This window comes from Antechinus flavipes, chromosome 1, assembly GCF_016432865.1.
Source record: "Antechinus flavipes isolate AdamAnt ecotype Samford, QLD, Australia chromosome 1, AdamAnt_v2, whole genome shotgun sequence".
NCBI lineage: Eukaryota > Metazoa > Chordata > Mammalia > Dasyuromorphia > Dasyuridae > Antechinus > Antechinus flavipes.
In genome coordinates this window covers 309,899,409-309,925,837 of record NC_067398.1, presented here as the reverse complement: position 1 = coordinate 309,925,837, position 26,429 = coordinate 309,899,409, and the positions used below count along the sequence as shown (strand labels likewise).

The 26,429-nt window shown below is 34.8% G+C and overlaps 1 protein-coding gene across 1 annotated transcript in view; it reads right to left on the bottom strand.

Moving 5' to 3' along the window:
- USP31 (ubiquitin specific peptidase 31) overlaps positions 1-26,429 on the bottom strand; it is a 140,651-nt gene that overhangs the window by 71,757 nt on the left and 42,465 nt on the right. Inside the window, exons 2-6 of the mRNA XM_051964828.1 lie at positions 10,863-11,000; positions 9,085-9,173; positions 3,238-3,330; positions 1,913-2,048; positions 559-703 (exon numbers count right to left, since the gene is read on the bottom strand). Of these exons, the coding sequence (XP_051820788.1) occupies positions 559-703; positions 1,913-2,048; positions 3,238-3,330; positions 9,085-9,173; positions 10,863-11,000 (601 nt within the window). The remainder of the gene's footprint in view (positions 1-558; positions 704-1,912; positions 2,049-3,237; positions 3,331-9,084; positions 9,174-10,862; positions 11,001-26,429) is intronic.

Below are 26,429 nucleotides of genomic sequence, written 5' to 3'. Positions count from 1 at the left end.
TTTTTATAAAAAACATGTAGCCCTAGAAAGATCCCCAAGGATATTAAAACAGTTACCAAGACAATAGTTTTCCTGACCATCAAAGGGAGAGCTCTAGAATCTACCACCTGCTGTTGGGTGATCTTCTCAGAAGCACGTTTTATAAAAAACAGTGGCATAATAAGCATTGTGCCAGCAGCAAAGTGCCATATGTTTATTTCTTAGAAACAGGTATTAAGTCCACCAAATATTTTAGAATCTGGAGCCTAATCAGACTCTTCCTATTATTTTCATGTAATATACAGAATAAGGAGAATACAGTATCATATATTTCGCTTTGTGCTGTCCAGAGATCGTCAAAATTAAGTCTTAGTAACTGAACCAGCTCCAGTAAAGACATATTTCTAGACCTGATTCAATGGAATGGAAAAAGAGTAGGAAACACCTACTCTTGTATTACTCAATTAAACCTAGTACTTTAAAATATACCATAATTTTTAAAGACACAAAAGCCAATAGTTAATCAAAACATTTGAAAATCATATGAAAGTATTACTGTATAAAAACATAATCATTTACCTCTTTGACTGAGAATACCTTCAGGTCTAAATATTTCTGGAGTCTCAAAGGCAAAAATGCAGTCACTCTCATGCACTGTTTCCAAATCATCTGTGTCACAAAAGGAGCGATGAAACCCATCATAATACATTTCTGTTAACACAATCTAAAAATGGGAGAAATTGGAAATGATTAGAAACTAACTGTAGAGTTAGTCAGAAACTAATCTCCCAATTCTATTAGGAAGCAGAGCCATAAAAAAACTTCTCAAGTTGGCAGTAAAGCAGCTTTGAGAGAACTCACAGGAAAAGAACACGTATTTCCACAAGCCAGTTCTTCAATGAGTACATCTTAAGAGAGTAAAGTCTCTTAGCACTTTTAATTAAGGGCTGGCATGGTGTACTCTAATTTCAGGATATGTACATTGCTATAAAGAAAGTAAGATCATCCTAGAATTTTAGAATTGGAAGAAATCTTAGCATCTACTCAAGCCAATAGCTTAATTGAAAAGATAAGGTAGGGAAAAGGAGAAAAAGCCTCAATGGTTAAATACTTTGCTTAAGGTTACAGAGCTAGTTAGCACCAGAGGTGAGATTTAAAACCAGGTCCCCTGATTTCCGTATCTAGTGATCTTTTTACTATACCATGCTGAGGTTTCCTCAGGAGCTTACATGTATTATCTGTGGGAAAGTAGTCAGTCAGGAATTAGTCAGATCTCCTTCACTGGGAAGGTATTCAAAGAATAATCAGAAATCAAGATGGTCAAATCTGATCAAATATTATGCTCAAAACCTAGAGAATAACTTGAGTGTAAGAGAATATAGAAAAATCCCATTCAATCAAGAGTTTCTTAGTTGGAGACGGCTAGTTCTCACCCATCCCTTTGTGAAACATTTTCTTTCATATCTATAGAATTTCTAGCATGGGAGGAAACAAGAAGGATTAGGATAAGTAATATAAGTAATAAGAAGTATATTTATATTGTGTGTTTGTTTTTAAATGGAAAAGATGGGGATTTCTTTTGCTTGATTACATCTGTTTGATAGAACAGGTTTTTCCTTTTTTTGCCCCCAATGATGAGGGAGTGGAAGGAAGGGAGCCTCTAAAGATAATTTTTCCCCAAGAAAAAAGAAAAATTTCCCCAGAAAGAATCACAGACAAGCAGGACAGTATTGAAAGTTATACTGAATTTATTGCATACTTTAAAAAGGCAACCTTTACTTAACAGTGTTATATTATAGTCCTCTCTTCTGCAAAATATAGGGTAAAGATCATTTTAAGGTTTAAGTTTAAAAAAAAATTTTTTTAAGACGTTTTAGCCACACAGGCAATGTACACATGGTACGTGCATCCTGTGGAATAAATTTCTTCTTACCTGATCAGTAGGAATCTTCGTTTCCACAGACACTGCTTCCCGAAGCCTAGCTACAGTTCCAGACAGAGGTACAGCCACTCCAATTCTCATGCAGTGAGAGCATTTTCCTTGATATACAACTGTGACATAGAGAGGCCTGCACAGATCAAAGTTGAATCTTTTCTTTAAGCAGTTTTTCACATTTCAGCTAACACCTGACCTAAACAAATCTGAAACTCAATGCTGAACTCAATGCTGAATCTACCTCCAGACCACTTACTATTTGCAAACCCAACAGAACAACTACTTTTAACCCAAAATGCTCAAACAACAGTTTGAGATTAAAAAATGGTATTCTTACAAAGACTGATTTTACTAAAAGAACAGCAGAGCATCAGTCTAGAAATGTGTTCGAAGAACTCATCTAACCTGAACTACCTGTGCTTTGCATTCACTTTAAATAAATAATCTCACGAAAAGCCATGAAGAATTCTCTTTGACCAAGTTTTTAGTGACCTAAGTTACATACCCCAAGACCTTAATTTAACATAGCCCATACTTCCCAATGTGTTAACCAATCTTGATTAATTGTTACTCCTCAGGAAGACCTACCCTTCAAAAAGCACATAAGATGTGACCCCACTGCCAGTAGGATTCTTTGGCAAAAGACAGACTGCCAAATGGCCATCCTTTCATTAATAAAGTGCTGAATTTATTAATAAAATTATTAAATTGCCCAGAGAAAAAAACAGTCATGAAAAATTATTTAAAAGCACAGCATTTAACTTTATTACAATACAGCAATGGGGCCCCAAAAGAATACAGAAGAGAGCTGCTGATTTCACTAGACACTAGTGTCTCCCTTCTACCTGACAGAAATTGCCTCAGAGTTGCTTTTTTTTTTTTTTTACAGGTATTTTGTATTTTACAGGTATTTTATTTATAAGTATACATAAGCTTCCCTGTCAAGATGTTTCCTTCCTGGGAGCAGGTAAAAGATTCATTTTCATTTTTTATTCACAGAACCAAACACAGGAGAAAATTAACAAATGTTTGGGCAACTAACTGAGACAACATCTTCTCCATTCTACAGACAACATATCCAGGAAGAATGACTAAATGAAATAGTTTCTAGCATTCACATAACTACCACCAAGACTAGTATAAGACTTGCACACTCTACAAATTTAGAAAAGCATTTCTGCAAGGATTTATTAAAGCTTGCCTTAAGCCAGAACCCAATTTTTTTGTACAATGTTTTCCTGACCAATGTTAGTATGAAGAAAGGAGGAACATCACATTATACAGTACATACACAATCTTCATGAAATCAGTTCTCTTCTTACCTTGTGTGAGGCAGAGGAATAGGCAAAGAAATGCAGAGGAAAGGATCAAAGGTATTACTCTGTTTCTGGCAATGAGGACAAGTCAAAGAGGATCTTCAAAAACAAAAGCATGAGACAGAAACACTGTTAGAACTTAGTACTGGTACAGAGAAGTTTCCATTTCATTTAACAATCCAGCAATCAAGAGGGGAAAATAGTAATTAAAAAAAAAAACTCATTCTATTTATTTTTTTCTTTATTTTTTCTTAATCTTAATCAGATATGAGATATGAGATATAAGCAAAATTATATGCACAATAAGACCTTTAGAGAAACTTAGTGACTAGAAGGCCAAATCACTTGTCAGCAAATATCATCACCTAAAATTATTATGATGTCAAAATTCAAATGTTAAGGGGAGGAACAGGGAAGGAAATCAAAAACACCAACCCTTTTTTTGCATATAGTCAAGCTAAATAGAACACTGTTCATAAACATTTGTGAAATATTCTTCACTACCAGATAGTTTCTCTGAAACTCCCTATTATTTTGTTACATTTTTCTTTTTTAGCATTTAAACTATAATTATTAATTTATTTGGCTTTAAAATAATTATATGAATATCTATACATATATTGTATTTAACATATACTTTAATGTATTTAACATGTATTGGTCCACCTGCCATCTAGGGGAGGAGGTGGGGGAAGGAGAAGAAAAGTTGGAACAGAATGTTTTGCAAGGGTCAATGCTGAAAAATTGCCCATATATATATTTTATAAATAAAAAGCTATAATAAAAACATTTTTAAAAAATTATTTGGCTTATCCCTCCTATGACATTAACTCCCAAAAGGCAGAGATGCATCTTCCTCAACTTCCCTTCTCATTGCTACTTCTCCATTCTATCAGCAAAATCCTACATGTAGTACACATTTAGTAATTTCTAACAAAAATTGAGCTGTGATTGAAATTATTCCTCTCCTTAGAAATTCAACAATAATGGCCCAAAGTTTTAGGTATTTTGGAAATATTCAAATCAATTTTACCTCCAAACCAAAGATCTCCAGGAAGAGGAAAGATTGTATTTACCTAAGATTCTATAGAAGTCAGTTCCATAATTATGATCCTCAAGAATGAAATTCTGATGATAGATACAAAATACTTCTAATAAAAAAAGAAAGAATGAGGTATGTAGATATGCATGTGACTACACAAGTAACTCATTCATTAAATCATGTAAATTTTAAAAAGATATGTATGGAAGTTGGAAACATGAGTAGGTAAATCAACATGGAAAACAGCACAATACTATGAAAATAACATCTGGCACACTCAACAATGGAAGAAGATGAGGTTTGTTGTAAAAGCTAAAGACAACAGAAAGTTATTTTTCAAAGATTCATGGAAAGCAGAAAGATATCCAGTGAAGCAGAACTGCTATTCCAGGCAGATGAGACGATGACAAATTAATGACAAAAGATAGACACAGTAAACTTTTATTTTGTTTCTATACCCCCTCTCAAAGAAAATGGTCTTTAAACTGGAAAGGTATCATCCAAACCATAAGCTAGTGAGCTTAAAATCAATTCCTGGAAAAGTTCTAGTATATACTATTAAGATAATGGCTTATGGCATTTAGAAAGGAAAATGGTGATCACTGAAAGTTAGCTTCATCAAGAAAAAGGCATGCCAATTAACATCATCTTTATGTTGTTTCAGTTTGCTTTTTGGAGACGGTGCTATTACACTGGCAAGTCAAAGAAATTTCAAAAACATAATATGCCTGAATTTTAGCAAGCATTTTATAAAGTCAGATTACTGTGAATAAGATGCAGGAATGTGGATTAAAAGAAAATAAAGATAGCTTCAAAACTGAATAAATGGCCAGGTGTTAGAATCCTAGTGTTAACTCAATGGAATTGATAGAAACAATGCTTATTGGTTCACACATTAGAGCAAATCCTTACAAGGTGTTAAGTCACTAGAATTGATAGAAACAATGTTTACACCTTTGAGATTTCACACATTGGCTCACACATTGGAGTTCACAAGTTTGGGAGATTCACAAGTCAGAATTCAGTATGAGATTCACAAGAATGAGAGTCACACCTCCCATAATCCCACTTTCAGAGGAGGAGTCAATCTTTGAGTTTACAGCTCTAAAAGAGCATAAAAGGAGCTGAGTCAGTGAAGTCAGTCAGTTCGGAATATTGCCAGAAGTCGGAATTGAGCTAGAAGCAGAAGCTGGCAGAGGCAAAAGACTAGCAATGAGAGCTCATGGAACCAAAGAAAGCTAACCGGGCTATTTTGGAAGAGACAATAAAAGATTGGATTTTAACTCCTGGCTGTATTTGAGGTGATTATTACTTGGAACTGAAACTAAAGCTGCCTCCAGAAAACCTCCCCAAGAAACCTGCTCCCAGACAACCATCTTATAGTTTAGAAAAGAAGAGAACACCACAGCCAGGTTTAAAAAAAAAAAAAAAAAAAAGTAGACATTCATTCATGGGTCAAAGTCAACTCAAAGAAAGAATTCTAGTACAGCTACAAAGGGATCTGTCCTTAGGACATGCTTATCAAATTTGAACATGACACAAAAGTGGGGCAGAGGATAGGAAGAGGGAATAGATAGCTAATACATTAGTTAGTAAAGATGAAAAAAGGGCTCAACAAGTTATAAGAGTAGACCAAATCTCCTAAGAATTAATAGGGATTAATATAAATGCGACTGACTCAAAGAAAACAATCCCAAGCACAAAATGGGAAAACTATAATTATGTAACAGCTCTAATTTTTAAAAAAGAGAAAAGGAAAAAAAGTAAAAGAAAAAAAAGACTTTTAATCTGTAAAAAAATCGATGAATGGATAGTTACAAAGAAAACTTAGAAGACTTTTATGAATTAATAGAGAGTAGGTAGTTGTTTTAGACAGTAACATTGTAATGACAAACATATCTGAAAGCTTTAATAACTTTGATCAACACAATGACCAATCACAAAGCATACTATCTGTATCCTGCCAGAGAGGTGCTAGATTTAGGGAATAGATTGACATGGCCAATGTGGACGTTTGTTTAGAACATATATATATCTAATATAGGCGTTTTCTTTCTTAATGGAGAAGGTAAATGAGAAAATAAGATTTTTTTGGCTTATTGAAATCAAACAATTTTTTAAATTTACAAAAACCTGGGAGGTTTGGTAGACTCAATCAAGAATACAATACAGCAGTCAAAAAAGAAATCCAATCTTATGCCACATTGGGAAAAACAGTGTCCAGGATGAAGGACATAACAATCAAGCTATATTTTGCCCTGAAATGCCCTAACTTGGTGCCACTTTATAGGAAGGATATTCCTAAATGCTGAAGGATGTACAAAGAAGGGTGACAAGAATGATAAGACAATTCAGAACCAAAAACATGTCATAAAAAGATCTGCTGAAGGAACTGAAATGCTGGCTTCTCTCCAGGCACAGAAAAAAAAATTAAGAGAGACATGATAACTTCCTTTCAAAATGTGACAGGTTGTCATGTAGAAAAGAGATTAGTCTTGTTTTGCTTGCCTCCATAAGAAAATACTACGAGATGCTGAAAAGTAAGATTTGGATAGATATAATGGGAAAATCTATAGTTATTCAAACTTGGAATGGACTAACTTAGATGACAGTTTCCTATCACTAAAGCCCCCAAACTGGGTTAAGGGGTGTGAAGGGGAGCTAAATGGCACAGTAGATAGAGCACTTATTCTGGAGTCAGAAGAATTTGAGTTCAAATACAGTCTCAGACAATTAACATTTACTAACTGTGTGACTCTAACCAAGTTACTTAACTCCAATTGCCTAGCAAAAATAAATAAATAAATAAAACAAAAAAAGACGAGGCTAAGAACAGCTAGGTGGTATAGTAGGTGTAGCATCAGTTCTGGAGTCAGGAAGATCTGAGTTCAAATTTGGCCTCAGATACTTACTAGCCTCAGCAAATCACTTTACCCAAATGGCCTTGGGGGGGTGGGAGGGAGGGGGGAATGAAAGAGGAAGAAAAAGAAGACTGGGCTAGATGATCTTGCTGGAATGTTGTAGAGGGAATTTCTTGTCAGGCACAGCTTTAACTAAATGATCTCTGAAATCTTTTCTACCTAGGAGACTATAATTATATAGGAAACAAGTAACTAGTGTTTAATAAAAAAGACCATAAATAGATCACAAATACAGAATTTTGGAATGAGTAAGCAAGCGTAAGCAAGCACTTTGAAGATTAGTAATTTTTTTCCTAAAAGAACTTATTTCCTTCATTAGAAACTCAATTACTTAGTTAAGATAGAGTATCAATAAATACACACATAGAAAAAGTTTTCCATTCTAGGCCTAAATGATATTCCAGACTACCTTTCCATTCTAGTTTTCATTGAAGTTATGGATGAAAAGCTATTTATAAAAGGAAAACCAAGCTGCCTTAGGCTAGTAAATAGTTGTTTTCATCTATTCTTCCAAGTAAGAAGCTAGTTTGGGGGAGAGAGAAAGAGCAGTCATTTGAACTGGGCAAAAAACACCAGAAAACACCAAAGAATAATATTCTCGCAGTCATTTTACCAATTTGAAATTTATTTGGAAGTGCCAAGCTTCCCCTTTACAGAAAGAAAAATTAGCCAGTAGTGAAAACATTAGTTATTCCCTAACTTCCAACTTTCTCAATCAGATCACTAACTAACTGAGGGACGATTCCTTAAAAGAGTAAGAGAATTCTAGTTTACAAAATATGATGCTATGTAACTAAGTTATTTCCCCATGCCAGTAGTCCATTATTAACAAAATGTTGAGAAAAATCCTATAGTTTTCATTTTTTCATTTCATCAGTGTCCATGGTAGATTATTTCATTATTTAACTGCTAATATTTATTCAAATAATCATTATAATATTTTAAATTTACATAGCACTTTATTATTTACCAAGCACTTTGACATTCATCTCATTTATGAGATATATTTAAATATACAAATTTTATCAAAACATTTTTACTCTTAGTTACTGAAATGATTAGTGGTGTAGGCTTTTGTTGGGGGGGGATAAGGGATTCTAGTGAGGAATAAGAAATGACAGATACTAAAGTAATTCATGATGTTAGAAGAGAACAGTACACACATATGTGTGTACATAGGCAAATAAACTCAGTTATATTTATGCTCATATGTATATACATATAGATTAAGCCAGGCAAATGACATTCTATCCGAACTCATCTTTCCCTCCTCCCTAAAGGATCTACTATAAATTGTTTTCAGCTTTAATTTTAAGATGAAATGCTTTAGCTACAGCATATGAAATAGGTATAAATCTTCACCAGTGGTGAGAATGCTCTACCCAAGAATATAATTTCATCCAACATTGTGGGGCCTATATTACTTTCACAGCAGTATACTATAAGTATATGAAGCTCATTATCCCAATTGTTGACATCAACAATAAATATGGTTTTGTGCCTTTTTAAAAGGGAGATGGGATTAAGTAAATTCAGTGTAAAGGAAAACTAAAATATCAAAGAGCAGATATTCCCAATCTTTGAAGTTTGGTAACCTGATGAAAAATCACATCCTACAAACAAATATTTCCCAATGTTCACCACTATCAGAGATGAATGGACTATAGGACTGACTCAATGTCACAATTCTTATGTTCCTATATTTGCAAAGAACAAAGAATCAGCTACTACCAGACTAAAAGAACAAAACAAAGGGCTGTGTAGCTAATTGTTAGTATGTATCACATGAAGCGTTCCTCTCCTGCAGAGATTAGAAGAGGCTCATTGTCCTAAATACAACAGAGGTTCCGAATACTGCTCACATTTCACAAAGCCCATGACATACTATACCTGTACTGGGCTTGAAAAAGTTCTTGTACAAAAGTGCTGCTGACTGGAAAGGAGGGTCCTTCAGGCACTACATCATCCTCTAATGGAGGCTGGAAAAGAAAGAACAAGTCTTTGAACTAACATCGGTTCTTCACTAGAGGTTAACCTTTAAAATTCACAAAAATTTTCTAAATTTCTACAGAAGATTATATGTCAGAAACAGTAACAAGAATAATAACAACAGCCAAAACTTAGAGAACACTTTAGGGTTTGCCAAATACTTTAAATTATCATCCCATTTGGTAACAATTAACTATAGGTGGGTGCTATAATTTTCTTTATTTTACAGATGATGAAAATGAGACAGAGAGACTGTAGCTGACTTATTAAGGTTTATAGAGTATATAAGGCATGATTTTAATTCTTCTTCTTGGCTCCAGAAATTAAACGAAGCATAGATTAACATCTTATACTCTATACCAAGATAAGATGAAAATGGGTTCATAATTTAGACAAGAATACTAAGAGTATTCTATAGGGTATATTATAAGCAAATCAGGAGAACAAGGGATAATTTACCTGTTAGATCTTTGGGAAAAGAAGAGATTTATGACCAAATAAGATATAAAGACCATTATGAATGCAAAAAGGATAATTCTGATTACATTAAATTAACCACTGCACTACTTAGCTGCCCTAATAGCAAGATTATGTGATGAATAACTATGATAGACTTAGTTCTTCTCAGCAATGCGGTCATCCAAGACAGTTCCAATAGACTTGGAATGAAAAATGCTATCCACATCCAGAGAAAGAACTATGGAGAGTGAATATGGATCAAAGCACATTATTTTCACCTTTTTCGTTATTGCTTTTTCTTTATCATGGTTTTCCCTTTTGTTCTTACTTTTCTTTTATAACATGACTAATATGGAAAAATGTTTAAAATGATTGTACATGTATAACCTATATCAAATTACTTGTTGCCTTGGGAAGAGAAGAATAAAGGAGGGAAGGGAAAAAATTTGGAATTAAAAATCTTAACAAAAATGAATGTTGGAAACTGTCTTTACATGTAATTGGAAAAAACTACTGAGAATTTTTTTTTAAATCAGGAAAAAAAAAGGATATTCATTTACTGAATTTAATCATTTATCATCTAAGTAATGAAATGGAAATCTGCCACATTGTCTCTTCACCATCTCTCTCTTCAAACATACTCTTACAATTCCCAGATCCTCACTTTTGTTCAGAGAGTTTTCCCTACCTAGCATATTATTCCCCTTTCCTATTTATCTTTCCATTCCTTTAGGGCCTAAGTCAAATCCTACCTCTTCCACAGAGGTTCCAAGGGCCAATTCAGTTCACAATGTCTCAAATCCTCTAAACTCCAGCAGCATGAATCACCTCTATTACTCATTCTGACAGTTATGTCATAGACATACTTTTTTTCACTTATTTTCACTTATTTGTTTAATGATCTGATATTTAAACATCTCTTCAATCCTATTACAAGCACAGTTGTAAGCACAGGAAATGCCCTTACTATAGTCTCATATAGTTTATAGTTTATCCAGATCTATTTTCTTTATTGTTTTGATTTACTTTAAAGCAAACTCTGCAAAACAAAAAACAAAAAACAATAACAACAACAACAACAACAACAACAAAAACAAAAACAGCATAACAATTTGGGAGAACAGCATTTCTTTCCGCCCCAACATTTTTTAGATCGGAATACTTATAAAAAATTAGATCTCCAAACAAAATAAGAAAAAGAAACAAATAAATCCCCTTACCTTCAAGGGAGGTCGGCCACTCTGTTTCACAAAATTGTTGAGATCTTCATGCACACGGTCCAAAAGCCATAGCAGAAATTCCTGGGCATCATGCTGGGAATTCCCTCGATACTGTAGAGCATTCTTTGAGACAATACTCTGAAAGTGTATAAATCATTCTAGATCAATATGGCTCTGTTTTTAAAAATAAATTATCTCTTTCCTTACTCCCCCAAATTCAGGATGCTAGCCTTCATCAAATGTTTTATACTTGGTTCAACAAACAGGCTGGAAATAGAATGTTTTATTTATTTTCAAAAATTTTGGACTCACCTTGCTTTTTAAAATAAACTGAAGAGTTCAAAAAAAAATACAAGAAGTGAATGACAATGATAAATTCCCTACCAGACAATGAGGAGCTTACTAAATGCCGTCCCCCAATTATTTCTGTTTATTGAAATCCTTTTTGTCCCTATTTGTCAAATATAATCTTCTTCATGAAGGCTTTCCTGCAACATGATGTGAAAGCTTTCCTATCTCTTAATCCCCAGAGCATTTTGGTTCACATCTTGCTTAGTTTTTACATATGGAAGAGGGATTAAATGTTTTTCTCTTGATTCTAAAAGGAAAAAATAATTCATCAAAATGAAGAAAAATTGTCAAGATAAAGACTATGGCTCTAGTCTGCTTTGCAATAGAAGTCATCTAGTAAAATGCAAACACAAAAGGAATTCCCTCTATAACATAAGAAACAAAAAGCAGTTCAGCCTCTTCCTGAAGATTTCCAAAGAAGTAGATCCCACTGTCCATTCCCACATTGGGAGTGCTCTAATTATTGAGAAGTTTTTCAGAGATCAAACCTAAGTTCTTCTCTTTATAATTCAACCCATTGTTCCTGATTATGCTCTCTGGAAACAAATAAGAGCAGTTTCCCTATACATGTGTGTGTGAGCACATATGCACGCACACACACACGCGCGTGCACACACAAACCGCCTTTCAAATACATGAAGACAACTACCAAGTCTTCATGAACCTTCTCTTTTCCAAACTAAATAAGCCAAATTCCTTCTGCCAATTCTCATATGATGTCCATACAAGACCTTCCACTATCTTGGTTGTACTCCTCTGGACACAGAGGTTAACAATGTCCTTAAATTGTGATCTTCAGAACTGAATGTAATACTACAAATGAGGTCTGAAAAGGGAAAGTAATGAAGGATTATAGTAATCTATGCCCAAGATTGAATTAGTTTTTAAGGCTGCCATATTATACTGCTAATTCACAATGAGCTTACAAGTCTACTGAGATTCTTGGATCTTTTTCAGTTCTTATTGTATCCAAGGAGACTTTATGCTTCCTAAGAATACAAGAGCATCAGCCCTAACAGTGTTGCATGTAGTTGGCATTCAATAAATATTTTTAAATTAAATTAGATGAATACAGACATTGGGATAGTATCAAATGAAGCACAAGATGCTACCAGCTGATCCAATAACAACAGAGGGGAAAAATCATAGTTTTCAAATTAACTCTTTACTGACAGAGTAAATATCAAGTAGAATATGTCTAGAATAATCAAGTTTGGCATAAATCCATGGCTAATGCATTTTTAGGTTCCTTGAAGAGAAAACAAGAGATAAGCAAAAAGAACAATCTGAAAAACCATGAAAATAAAGGAAGTACTAGTGTTTCTTGAGCTAATATAACACCTTCACCCAGAGATAGAAACAACTGAAAAAGAGGAATTGTTGATGGTGTTCTTCAGTCATTTTCAGTCATGACTTTTCAATGACCCCATCTGGAGTTTTCTTGCCAAAGATACTAGAGTGGTTACCATTTACTACTCCTTTTCATTTTACAGATGAGGAAATTGAGGCAAACTTCAGTGACTTGCCCAGGGTCACACAGTTAAAAGTGTTTGAGGCCAAGATTTGAACTCAGAAAGAGGAATATTCTTGGCTCCAGCCCAGTGTTCTATCCACTGCACTACCTAAGATCCAAAAGAATTGCGGAATGCTTTTTATGGTCTTTTTCTAGTTTTACCTTTTTATTGATAGCTTTTTTTAATATTGATATTTTCTGTTTTCATGTGACCTTCATTTCCGGAAGAGAAATAATATATCCAGACAATCATGACTTTCATTAAGGAATGAAAAGGGAAATAAGCAATTGAGCAAAGTTACCCAACATATAAAGTCTAACAGTATATACAGTATTCTGTACTTATAGTTCTCTATCTCTGCAAAGTTAGGAAGAAGCATTCTTCTTCAGGGCCAACACAGATTCAGATTTATTGATGGATTTTAGAGTGTGTGTATGTGGTGTGTGTGTGTGTGTGTGTGTGTGTAAAACAGCTTTCCTAATGGAGCTTACTTCATTGTCTGTCAGTTCAAATAAGACTTTCTAATTTTCTCTGAATTCTAGCATGTCTTTTATTTTAAATGCCAGGAAAAAAAAAGAATTATCTTAATATTCCTCCTATCCTATTCTTACTCAACTAAAGAACACATTTTTAACTTCACTAAAAAGTTTGAAGCTTTCATGCTATCAATTTTCTATCTCCCCTATCTTGTATCTCTATGTAAAAAGATAATATTCACTCTATTCAAACAGTACTGTCATAATAATCAAACAAGAAAATCCATGTGAAAATTGTAACTCATATTTGTACTGTTTTAAAGGTCTGCAAAGCACTTTCTTCACAAATTACTTTGAAAGAAAAAGGGAAGACAAGAGATAAATGCATTAACAGAGAGATAAACAGATGGATAACGTACACATATACACATATTCACATACATATGTATGTATATATGTATATATGATTCTGAGAACAGTATTTTATTATCAATGCCCTAAACAACTTGTGGATAGTATAGAGATACTTAAGGGGAAAGCTACAGCCCCAAAGTATCCATTGATAGATTTCAGGTCATTAAGTAAATTTTTTATCAGAGGCCAAACTTGAATCCATATCTTCCTAGTTTCAATGTTGGCTCTCTATTTAGTATACAGTACCCTGACTCTTGAAATGTATATCGTTATTTTAAATGACCAAATTCTTCTATTCCAGTTATCAGAGAAAAATGTATCCAAACTCCTTCTGTGCTCTTAATTCAATTCAACCAATATTTCAATGACTACTTAAATCAACTTAAACATACGCGCACACACACACACTATTGCAGGCCTGTGGTAGGTTATAATATCCTCAGATATCTTTAATTTCTCCTTCAATTTTCCCCCTCATGCACTTTAACCTATTCTGTAGCATTTGACATTGGTGTACACCTAATTTTTTCCATATATTCCTTTTTCCCTTGACTTCCAATTCCCTGCTCTAAACCTGTTTCTACCTCCAAATTGCTTTTTCCCCCAATGATTTTATCCTCTCATTCCTAAAATGAGTGATCCTCAAGGTCCTATCAATAATCTTGTGCTATTTCTATTCTCTCTCTATTGGTAGTCTCATTCATTTCATAAATTCAAAGCTCACTGTTATGCAGATGAATCCAAAATCTATACATCCAACACCAATCCCAACTTTCAACTACTTACTCTACCAAGGTATTTTACTATTACATCAAAATTAACATCTCTATAACTGAACTAATCATCCCCTAAAAATTCAGCCTTTCCACCAAGCTTCCCAATTTCTATTGAAGCCATGATCTTCCCGGTCACCCAGCCTCAAAACCTCAGTCATCTCTGATTCTTAACTTCCTTATATCCCATATTTACTCTACTGACAAATTCTGTAGATTCTATTTGCCCACTTTTTCTTACATATCACATATATTCATAATAGCACCATCTCATTATTATCTTCAAATGGTCAAAGGATATAAACAGACAATTTTCAGATGAAGAAATTGAAACTATTTCTAGTCATATTAAAAGATACTCCAAGTCATTATTAATCAGAGAAATGCAAATTAAGACAACTCTGAGACACCATTACACACCTGTCAGTTGGCTAGAATGACAGGGAAAGATAATGCAGAATATTGGAGGGGATGCGAGAAAACTGGGACACTGATGCATTGTTGGTGGAATTGTGAATACATCCAGCCATTCTGGAGAGCAATTTGGAACTATGCTCAAAAAGTTATTAAACTGTGCATACCCTTTGATCCAGCAGTGTTTCTACTGGGCTTATACCCCAAAGAGATACTGAAAAAAGGGAAAGGGACCTGTATGTGTCAAAATGTTTGTGACAGCCCTGTTTATAGTGGTTAGAAACCGGAAAATGAATGGATGCCCATCAATTGGAGAATGGCTGGGTAAATTGTGATATATGAATGTTATGGAATATTATTGTTCTGTAAGAAATGACCAGCAAGATGAATACAGAGAGGCTTAGAGAGACTTACATGAACTGATGCTAAGTGAAATGAGCAGAACTAGGAGATCATTTTATATACTTCAACTACAATACTATATGAGGATGTATTCTGATGGAAGTGTATTTCTTCGACAAAGAGATCTAACTCAGTTTCAATTGATCAGTGATGGACAGAAGCAGCTACACCCAAAGAAAGAACACTGGGAAATGAATGTAAACTGTTTGCATTTTTGTTTTTCTTCCCAGATTATATTTACCTCCTGAATCCAATTCTTCCTGTGCAACAAAAGAACTGTTCGGTTCTGTACACATATATTGTATCTAGGATATACTGTGACATATTTAACATGACTACTTGCCATTTAAGGGAGGGGATGGAGGGAGGGAGGGGAAAAGTCGGAACAAAAGTAAGTGCTTGGGATAATATTGTAAAAAATTACCCAGGCATGGATTCTGTCAATAAAAATTATAATTATGAAAAAAAAACCTTCATATAGCTGACAAAATGATCTTTATAATGGAAGAATCTAACCACACTAGTGACCTACTCAAAAACATTTAATGGATCCCTATTGCCTAAAGGGTAAACTATAAACACATTAACATGACATTCTGGGCCCCCCCAATTTAGTTTCTAACTGTCTCTCCACTTTAATTCACATTATTCCCCTTCAGACACTCCAAACTTATATTATATTCTCCAAACTGCACTACTATGTTGTTTTCCAAGCTTGATATGTCATTTTTCACCACTGTACATTTGTATAATCCACCCTCTCTGCCTGGAATGTATTCCCTCTTCATCTCTGCCTTTCAGATCTTTGTCCCTATTATGTACTACCTTACATTATACTTATTAAAGTACATATTCCCAACAACCCACTTCAGTAGATAGTAAGCTCTTTGAAGTCATGAACTGCATGATTTTTCATCTTTGTAAGTAGCCCCTAATACACTACTTTAAACATAGCATTTAATAAATGGTGCTTGAACTAAATTTGCTAAATTTCTCTCCATCTACATTTAATTTCCTCCTAGGTTCATTCGTTGACACCTACAAATAGGCATGACTATTGGGAAGAAAGGACAAGGAAGGAAAATGGATACTATATTTGTCCATAAAGCTTCATCTATCTTATATTCTAATTTAATTTCTTTTTTGTACTTTATTTTTATTCGTTTGTTTATTTTGCTGAGACAATTGGGGTTAAGTAACTTGTCCAAAGTCACACAGCTAGAAAGTATTACGTGTCCGAGGCCACATTTGAACTCAGGTCCTCCTGCTTTCAGGGCTGGTGCTCTATCCACTGCGCCACCTAGCTGCCCCTTAATTTCTTTTTTGAATAATGCTTTATCTTTCCCAATTACATGCAAAAATAATTTTTAACATTCTTTTTTTTTTTAATCTTGAACTCCAAATTCTCTCCTTCCATCCTTCCCTGCCCTTGCCCTCTCACTGAGATGGTAAGGAATTAGATAGTTTTATTTTTTTAACTATCAGTCTTCAGTATATTGGCCTAAATAAGGCTCCCTCCACTTCCACTTCCTTACATGCCAAACACCATCCCCCCCATCCCAGCTATTCTATTTTCTTCCTATTTTCTATTATCTATTTGTTCAGTTCTAACCTCTTTCCTGACATCCAGTCTTGTATCTACAATTGCCTTTTGGACATCTCAAACTGAATGTCTCAAGCTCATTATGTCCAAAACTGAATTTGTTATCTTTTCCTCCAAATACTACCCTCTTTCTAACTTCCCTATTATGATCAAGGGTAGTACTAGACTGGAAACAGTCTCCTAGGCTTCAAACCTAGGTACCACATTAAATCTCTCACACTCTCAATCAGTCCTTTCCTCTTCTAATAATGCTATTCCTCATAGGCACTCCATATCTAGTTCTCATTTATGAAAGGAATGGAATACTATTGTGCCACAAGAAACGATATAATGGACAGTTTTGAGAAAATTCAAGTGAACAGATACAGAGTGACGTAAGCAAAAGGAGAGCAATTTATACAATAATAGCAACACTGTAAAGAAACTTATAACTTCAAAGTCTTACATACATCAATCAATGAAATGATCAGCCATAACAGCAAAGGACTAATACTGAAACATGCCACCTTCTGATAGATAGCTACTAGATTCAAGAGAATAAGATATAATTTTTTATATGAACAATGGAGGAATTTTTAAAACTGATTATGTGTATATTTGTTACAAGAGTTTTGTTTTCTTTTTTTTAATGATGGTGAGTTAGGAGGGAAGAAATTTGATTTTTGTAAATTAAAAAGTTAATTCTTAATCTGTTATGAGTGTTAGGATGTTGGTACACATTTTTAAATGTAAGTAGTTGTAAATGTAGGCTTAATTGTATGGGGGTTTGTTTTTGTTGTTTTTGCTTGCCTAGCATCCTATAAGATTCAGCTCAAACCCTGCTTTCTAAAAAAGGCTTTCCTTGGTCCTGTGCCACTTCACCTCTACCTACTAGTGCTTTTTCTATTGAGATTACTTTCCATTTACTCTGTGTATATAATGTATGTACCTAACATATTATCTTCCCACTTCCCTCACATTAGAATGTGAGCTTTTTAATAAGCAGAGTCAGTTTTTGCCTTTATTCATATTCCCAGAACTCAGAATAATGCCTATTGAAGAGTAAACACTTAATAAATGCTTGACAATTGATTATTAAAGTCAAGTGTATCATAGATTACTCGAGTATATAAAAAGTTACCACTTATTTTGTTGAAAATTGTATCATTCCCTGAAATATAGATTCTAAAACATTCTAATTAATTGCAGTTTCCAGGTAATCTGACTAAGATTTACTATTGAGGGATGGAAGAGGAATTCAAGATCATATTCCAGTATTATGACAAAGGATCAAGTTGCAGGATATGAGAGACAACTCTGTGCTGCTTGCCTCTCCTGGAATGCTAAAGAAAACAAAGAAGGCTAAGAAATGAAGAAAAATAGTGAACAGATACAAAGATGGAGACATGTCCATCATCAAATTGATATGAAGTTGCTTTATTTGGGGGGTGGAATTGCATTGCTCTCTTTATAAATACTTGTGCTATTCATAAATATTATTTTAAAAATTTAAACTGGACTAAGCAGCTCTGCTATCCAAAGATGAAAGTCAAGCCAGAGTCTTACCCCTGAAGTATATAAATACAATAACTTTTCTAGTGCCAATCTTAGGGTCAGCTCAGGTCACCCACCTACATTGACTTCTGGCTTTAAAAGGCTCCTATCCTCCTTCACCTTTATGAACTTTATTAAGAAAGCAGTTGGGATACAACATCTCTCTTCTTAATCCCTTTCTCTACCTAATATTTTATCTTTAAATTTAGATTAAATTATAACATGGCCAAACCAAAGTAAAACTCCAGCTTACAGTCAACACAATTGTAAAGTGACTGTCACAATCAACCCAGAATACATTGGAAAAAAAGAAAGAAGAACAAGGTACAGGAAAGAAAAACAAGATTTCCATAAATTTGCTTCCCTTAGGGAGAAGGGAATTACTTTCATTTGTTTCTTTCTGCTAATATCGATTTGTGTTGAGAAATTTCTTTAATGTACAATATTTGGATCAAACCCCATTTTTACAAAGAATTTCCAGTTATTTGGGCATCAACTTAGATTTAAATCAATATGCAGCTATTTCTACTGAGAGCAACAATGTGCATATGTATAATTGAGAATAGACAAGCATCAGTGGGAAGAAAAGGAGAATTAACCCTATACTCATTTCACAGGAAGATGATGGTACAGTGAATAGAGCACTAGTCAGAAAAATGGTCTGGGCAAATCACTTAATGTCCCTTAACCTTAGTTCTGAATCCATAAAATTTAACAGAATAACAACACCTGTTTAATCGAGTTATATGAAAATCAAATGAGATGATATGTGTCAAATGCCTTAGAAAAGTTAAAGTTATGAGGGTTAGCTATTAATCATTCAGGATACATTTGTTTTTTGTATATTATCCTGCCATGAACCTAGAATACTCACAATAAATAAGTTTATTGATAACTCTCTCATAAGGACTCCAATATCATCATTTCTTGAGCCCTCAAACATTATGTGTGACTGAGTATATCAGCCATTTTGATTTAGGACATAAGCTGCACCAAAACCGGTCTCCAAGCTATTCGGGTACCTCAAGCCACACTAATAAGTATTCAGACTCTTCAGGGCTTCTCTGGGAACACTCAATAAAGTCCTACCCATTGTACCCCTCCCCTAATACTGTCATTTTCGCATATCTCCCAACCCATCTTCTTTAGAGTTGGCAGTAGTTGCAGGTGAAGTAATATAAGATAACAGGACTTTATAAATCATCTAATCTAATTCCCTCTCATTTTATAACTAAGCAAAGTGAAGTCTTCAAAGGGAAGTGATAGTTTCGAGATCACACAGGTAGCAAATAACGGAACCAGAATGCAAACTCGGGTTACCAACTGCAAATCTGGGGACTACTTGAAAGCAGATGGTGCTTTTCTCTTTCTTGGTACACCCAAAGTGTACAGCACTTAGCAAAGTGCCTGGTCCATCATAGGCACTTAATCAATGTCTGCTGACAGGAAACAATTTTTGAGTTTAAAAATTGCCACTATTTCTCCTTACCCTTATATAAAAATTCAAGGTTTTTATGTAAAGAACTTTCCTTATAACCAGACAGTGTTTTAGGCAGCTAAAATATTATTCCCATTTTACAAATGAGATAAAAGAATTCAAAAATGTTAAGTAACTTGTCTATTAGCAGATAGATAGTAAACAGCAAAGCCAGGACCCAAGTCCTCTGAAGACTTAGAATGCTGGTCCCCTATACATTTAAAGTCTCTTAGCACTGCTTTATAACTTTATAAAGGAAATAATTCCTGAACCACCTTAATCACACTTTAGAGCATGTTATTCCCCTTTTCAGATTGTCAATGGAATTCCTCATTACTTGACAAAGTCCATATTCCTTAACCAGGCCCTCAAAACTCCAAACTAGTTCACCTCCCCTCATTCTTGTGCAGTCAACTGGATTAATAAACCTAGTTAACTGTCTTCTTAATATGCCTCATATTTCCCCACCTTGTCTGTAATATCTTTTCCACCAATACAGCATATTCTACACATCCTTAAGAATCCTCTTTAAATCCTTTAGGATGCCTGCCCTGATCTTATCAGCCTCATGTACACAAGTCTTAACTCACATACACCCATACCCCTCTCCCCCAGAGACTCCAGAGCCTTGAAGGGGAAGACTATTTTGTGTACACTGTGCCGAGTTATATACAAAGTAATTTCAAGAAGAGGAAGAGTGCTAATAATGATCAGGTAAGGACTTTTGAAGGAAGTAATTAACTGAGCTGTGCTGTGAAAGAAGCTTGGTTTCCAATGTATTAATGTAAGACATATTTATTGATTTAAATATAGAATTTATGAACAAAAACTAAGTCTTGAGTAATGTGGCTGGGAAAAGATGGCAGCAGACAAACCAAACATGTCTACAGCCAAGGAAAGCAAGTTACCAACAAGAAGGCAAGTTCAATCATAGGCAGCAGACAAACAGAATTAGTCATACACTTAGAACTGGAATGTACCTCTAATGCCATCTATTCCAATCTGTATCTGAACAAGAATCATCTCTACAACTCTACTAGTGGACATCTAGCTTCCACTTGAAGAACTTTGGAACAAGCAGCACAAATTTAATCACTCTCCAACAACCAGCAAATTACCAATCAAAAACAAGGATGATTAGTCTGGCACACACATAAATCATGCAAAATTCTTAAGCCCCTCAGTTAAAAAAAAAAAAAATCAAAGCAAATAGATATACCACCTATAACTTTACATAATCAGTGAATAATTTTTTTAAAAATAGGACTTAAAGCTGTAAGTGATCTTAGATCTTTAATCACATCTCTTCATTACAATGTTATGAGAAAACTGAGATTTAGAGAAGTTGGCGTTTGATCGTGCAGGTAGCAAAGCTGAAATGTTAAAATAAGCACTAAAACAGATGCTCTGATCCAATATTAATATTAAGATAAAGAAACAGCTGGCAAATTCATCTCATCTTGAAACTACTCTATTTAAAAGACCAAATAAATAGAAACATAAATAACAAATGCTTCTTTCCAGATGATCTTTACGATAAAATACAAAATCTTAAGACTAGAATTCAAAAATCTTCATAAATAAGTTTTGCTCCTATCTTTCCATTCTTATTTCATATTATTCTCCTTTGAAACATACTCTGTTGATATATGTGATAGTTTATATCCCATCTCCATACTTTTGCATAAAATGGTCCCCACAATAATAATGATTTCATTCATCACTTAATATCAACTCCTTGAGGACAGAGACTTTCATTTTTCTTCTGTAAATCTAGTGTCGTGCTTGGTACATCGAAACTTAATAAATTCTTTGATTAAACTCCCTAGTTTTCGCCAAAGTACACATTTATCATTTCCTACAAAAGGCTTTACTTGATTACTATTATTAATACTCCCCTTCCTCTTAAAATTATTTTTATTTTTAATTACGTATGTGTTGCATCCCATCCAATAAAATTTACCCATTAAGAGCAGAAAACTATTTCAATTTGATCTTTCTATTTCCAGTGTCTGGCACACAGAAGGTTCTTAATAAATGTCTGCTGCACTGAATTAAATCTCCTACATATTTAGAGTAGGGCTCCCATCAGTTCAGACTGAAACCCATACAAATCTTCTAATTTCAGAGTTCTTATTTATGTTCCCTTGTACCTCTTCAAGTTGCATTACACTTCTTCTACTAGGTGCTAGCATCCAGTCTTTGTCTCTCCTCTTCTCCTTTTACTTTCCCTTTTGGTATTATCTTTTCCCATTAGATTATGAATTCATAGAAGGCAAAGACTGTCTACTTGGATCTGTAGTTGCAGTACTTATCACAAAGTTTAGCACATAGTAAACACTCAATAAATGTTTGTTGGCTGGCTCCATAAACCCTCAGTAGAATATCTGGCTAATGTGTTAGAAGCCTTCCTCTGGGAAGAGCTAAAACTAGCCTCCATGAATAGGATTTTACATAGGTCCTATGTCCCAAGGTTCATGTCCTAAGGACTTATTTTCCCTCTCCAACTCCCCTACGGGGATGAAAACATACAGGGTGAGATTCTCCTTGAAGCTGCCAGGCTTCTCTATATAACTGAAAACTGCCACAGGTATAGCTTTGATTCGTTATGCCTCTACTGCTAAGTCTGTCCTTCCTTTCTTCATTCTTTTTTTTCTTCCCTCCTCCATCTCTTCCTTCTTTTTTTTTCTTACATAGACTGCATTCTCTTATGTTGCCTAGGATGAAAATATATTTTCAACACAGGCCATTTTGCCCCTCTTTAGGCAAAGTAGTAGGGCAGCATTCTCTGTCCACCCCCAACTCTCGGAGGCTGTCCATATCAGTGCAGAATTTACCAGTCAGCTTAGTGTAGCTCAGTGCCTCCCTCGGTTCCCTAGTATTAGAAATCACTGAGACTTTACTGCATCCTTTAAACGTTTCACATGATTATCAAATGAGATAATATGTGGTTTGGGTTTTTTTGTTTTTGTTTTTGCTGAGGCAATTGGGATTAAGTGACTTGCCCAGGATCACATAGCTAGGAAGTGGTAAGTGACTGAGGTCACATTTGAACTCAAGTCCTCCTGACTTTAGGGCTGATGCTCTATCCACTGTGCCTCCAAGCTGCCCCTATTTGTAATATTTGTGAAGAAGCACTTAGCACAGAGCTTGGCATGTAGTAAGTGCTAAATAAATGTTTATTACATTCCATTCTATTCAGTCTTCTATCCGTCATTCATTCTTTTTTTCAAATATACAAAACAAATATAAAGAGAGCAACAGTTAGAACATATTTTTGCACAGAGACCTACAACTCTATACACAGTATAACCACAAACATGTATTATATACCTAAAGTATGGAGAGTATTGAAATAGATGCAGAGGTAAATAAAATTTAGGAGGAAAATAAAATTCTTGTCTTTATGGAGCTCAGAGTCTAATAAAGAGATAACAAAAAAATACAAATAATTATCAAGAAAATTGTTAAAATGATATTTTGAAAAAAAGTTTTAATGCCTGAAAAAATATGGGAAGACCTCTCCCTAACCTAATTCTTTGAAAAGGTGAAGAATACCACATGGCAATATCAGACTTTTTTGAAATGTTGATTTGTTTTAATGTATTGAGGGAAGGGGGTTTTCTCTTAATTTTTAAAGGGAAAGCTGAGAAGAGATACATTGGTGATTAAAAACAAAATATTATCAATAAAAATGTATTCTTGAAAGTTTTGGTGTCAAAGAACAACCCACCCCTCGAATGTTAGATAAGGTTGTTTTTCCTGTATAATTCAAAAAGGTCAGATTTTGAATACATTTATGTCACCAAGAGAAACTGCTTTATAATTTTCAGCTTTGTCAATTTCTTACCTGCCTTCCTAGGACTTCCTCTATCTTTTAGCTGTTTTACCACCAATGGGTTCCTATTTCCTACTAGTTTCTTCTAAGAAATAAATTGAGAATTAAGATGCTACTATCTGACACCTCTTAAAGTTTTAAGGCATGAAAGGGATGGAGGGATGGAGAGAGGGAAGAAAAAAAATCAAGCCTAAATTCCACCAGCCCTCTCAGCCAACTGGCTTTAAGAAGAGCACCTCACTCCTCCTAAATTCCTTCACAATCATGAAGACATAAATAAATGAAGACATATATGGCTACCTCTAAATACAGTAGCTCCTCTTGTAAGTAAAATGGGCCACTGCTTCTTCTTTCTCTCAGAATTATTTTCAAATACTCACCTTCTTTAAATTCTTAAACTTATAAACCCACAGTTAATTTTCCCTGGATGGCTTCTAGTCCTGGGCAATTTATTCTAAATGCTTTTACTTTAAAAGTCTCTGATTTGTTTATTTAATTTTCAAGTATCTAAAAAGGGGCACAGATAAGGGCATTTCCTTTAAGAAAGAGGCCAATGAACTTTACAAAATGAGGCCCCAACAAGCCCCACAGGGATTCACTCTAAACCTAATGTAGGTAAGATTAAGGAATTACTACACTGTATAATTACTTGGAGTCAGCCTTCAGCCATGGGGGCAGGGCAGGTATTCTTGCTGCTGCAGTTTTCAACATACTTAATAAAAGAGCTATTAAATTCCCTTTCCCATGGACTTTCAAGATTCTTTCCCCACCCCTACTATTTCTCCATACAGAATAGTTGCAAGTTGAAACTTTCAATAATGATTTAACTATTTCATTCAAGGTTTTTCATATTTACTGTGGCCTCTGTGTCTCTTCCCTCTGTGACTTCTTCCTGAGCCCCACTGAACACAGTGCATCTCTACAAAGAATGGTTGGGAGTGAGAGTGAGAATGGGGGGTAGAAGAAGATTAGGAGCTGCACCAGAAGTTTCTAAGCTCAAAAATCTCTTCTATACATTGCACTACTTGGGTAACTCACTTAGGTAAGAAAATTCCTCTTTTAAGGAACAATTAATAAACAAATATTTATTAAGCACTTGCTTTGTAGAAAGGCAAAAACATGGACTCTGCTCCCAAGGAGCTCATCTTCTAACAGGGAAGAGAACATGCAAATGGCTATGTATAATCAAGAAGTAAAATGATAGGTAATCTCAGAACAAAAGCTCAAACAATAGGGGAGGGGTAGTTGGGAAAGTTCTCTAGCAAAAAAGATGGATCTAAATTGAATCTTGAATGAAGTCAAAGAAGCCAGGAGGTGGAGTAAAGAGGGTGAGAGTACAAGCAGGGGGATACGCACTGAAAACACTAGATCAAGGAGTGTTGTGTACAAAAAATTCCAAGTAATTCGCTGGTACAACTAGACTGTATGGTATGTGGAGAGGTATAAAATGTAAGAAGACTGGAAAGGTAGGAAGGAGTCAGATTATAGGTTAAAGGCTGAACTAAGGGTTTTATTTTTGGTCTTGGAAGTAAAAAAGAGCCACTGGAGTTTAGTAAGTAGAGGAGTGATATGGTCAGACTCTGGCAGCTGAGTAGAGGATAGACTAACTCTAATAATCCTTCACATTTTATTAGTGACAGTGTATTGAATCAAACTGTCTTTAAACTGAAGAATTTAAACCTACTTGGGAGCTTATGTCTGATGGTGAGGAGCAGAAGGGCAAATTTAGAGTACAAAACAGCTTATAGGAAGGCTAGATTGGGTGTTGGGGTCAACTTTGGAGATAGCAAAGGATACTTTGCTATGATAACAGATATGGGAAAGAGAAAGAAAGATAATCAAGGAAGGGAAACAGGTGGAACAGTCCAAAGAACACTGCAGTTATGCCTAAGGCCTTGATAGCAGATGCTATACCACTGAAAATCATCCCTTGGCTTGAGTCCAATGTTTGCAGATTACTAATACTCTGAGAAGTCTGTACTAGACTTACTCTTCTCTGATTAAACCTACCTCACCCAGACTCAGCTGAAGTCTTGTCTTCTCCAGAACATTGTAATGTCTCCACCATCTGGTCCCTGCCCCACAAAAGGGAAAAGGCAGAAAGAAGTAAAATGGAAGGGGGGGAAAAGGCCCAAATGGCTACCCTTGAAGGAAAGGGTTCTAGATAAGTTATTTAGCCCTACCTATATCTATTTCGCCTATATCTTCTACAAAGTTCAATAATATAAGAAGGTACAGAAGTGTGAAAATGGATATCTGCATCATAACTGAAAAGTCATTGTTTTAGAAGTCAAATTTCCCCATGATGGAATTCTGGATTTGGGTTTGTTTCTTTTTAATGCATTGAAAAGGAATGTAATACCTGATGTAATTATCACTTTGCTCCAACGACTCATGTTTTTAAAGCATGGAGAATCTTCTCAGCTATTGCTGACTCACATCTGTCCAGTGCCTATGGGTTGCAAATACATAAGCTGAGAAGACTTAAATCCTATAGTCCTGGTCCTGTGGAGAGACCAGATCTCTTCTGCCCTCCAGCCAGAGCTGAAATTTATTCACTAATTCTAGCACCTAACAAGTCAGCCTAGCACAGCAGACAAAATGCTGGACCTAAAAGTAAGCAAAAGAACTATGCTTGGCACAGTTCATACTCATTGTTTATAGAGTCAACAGTTGAATAGAAGGAAAAGATAAATATATAGATAAATAACACATATGACAGAAACACGAATTTCTTATAGAAAAACCCTTAAGTAGTCATTTAGCCTCTAC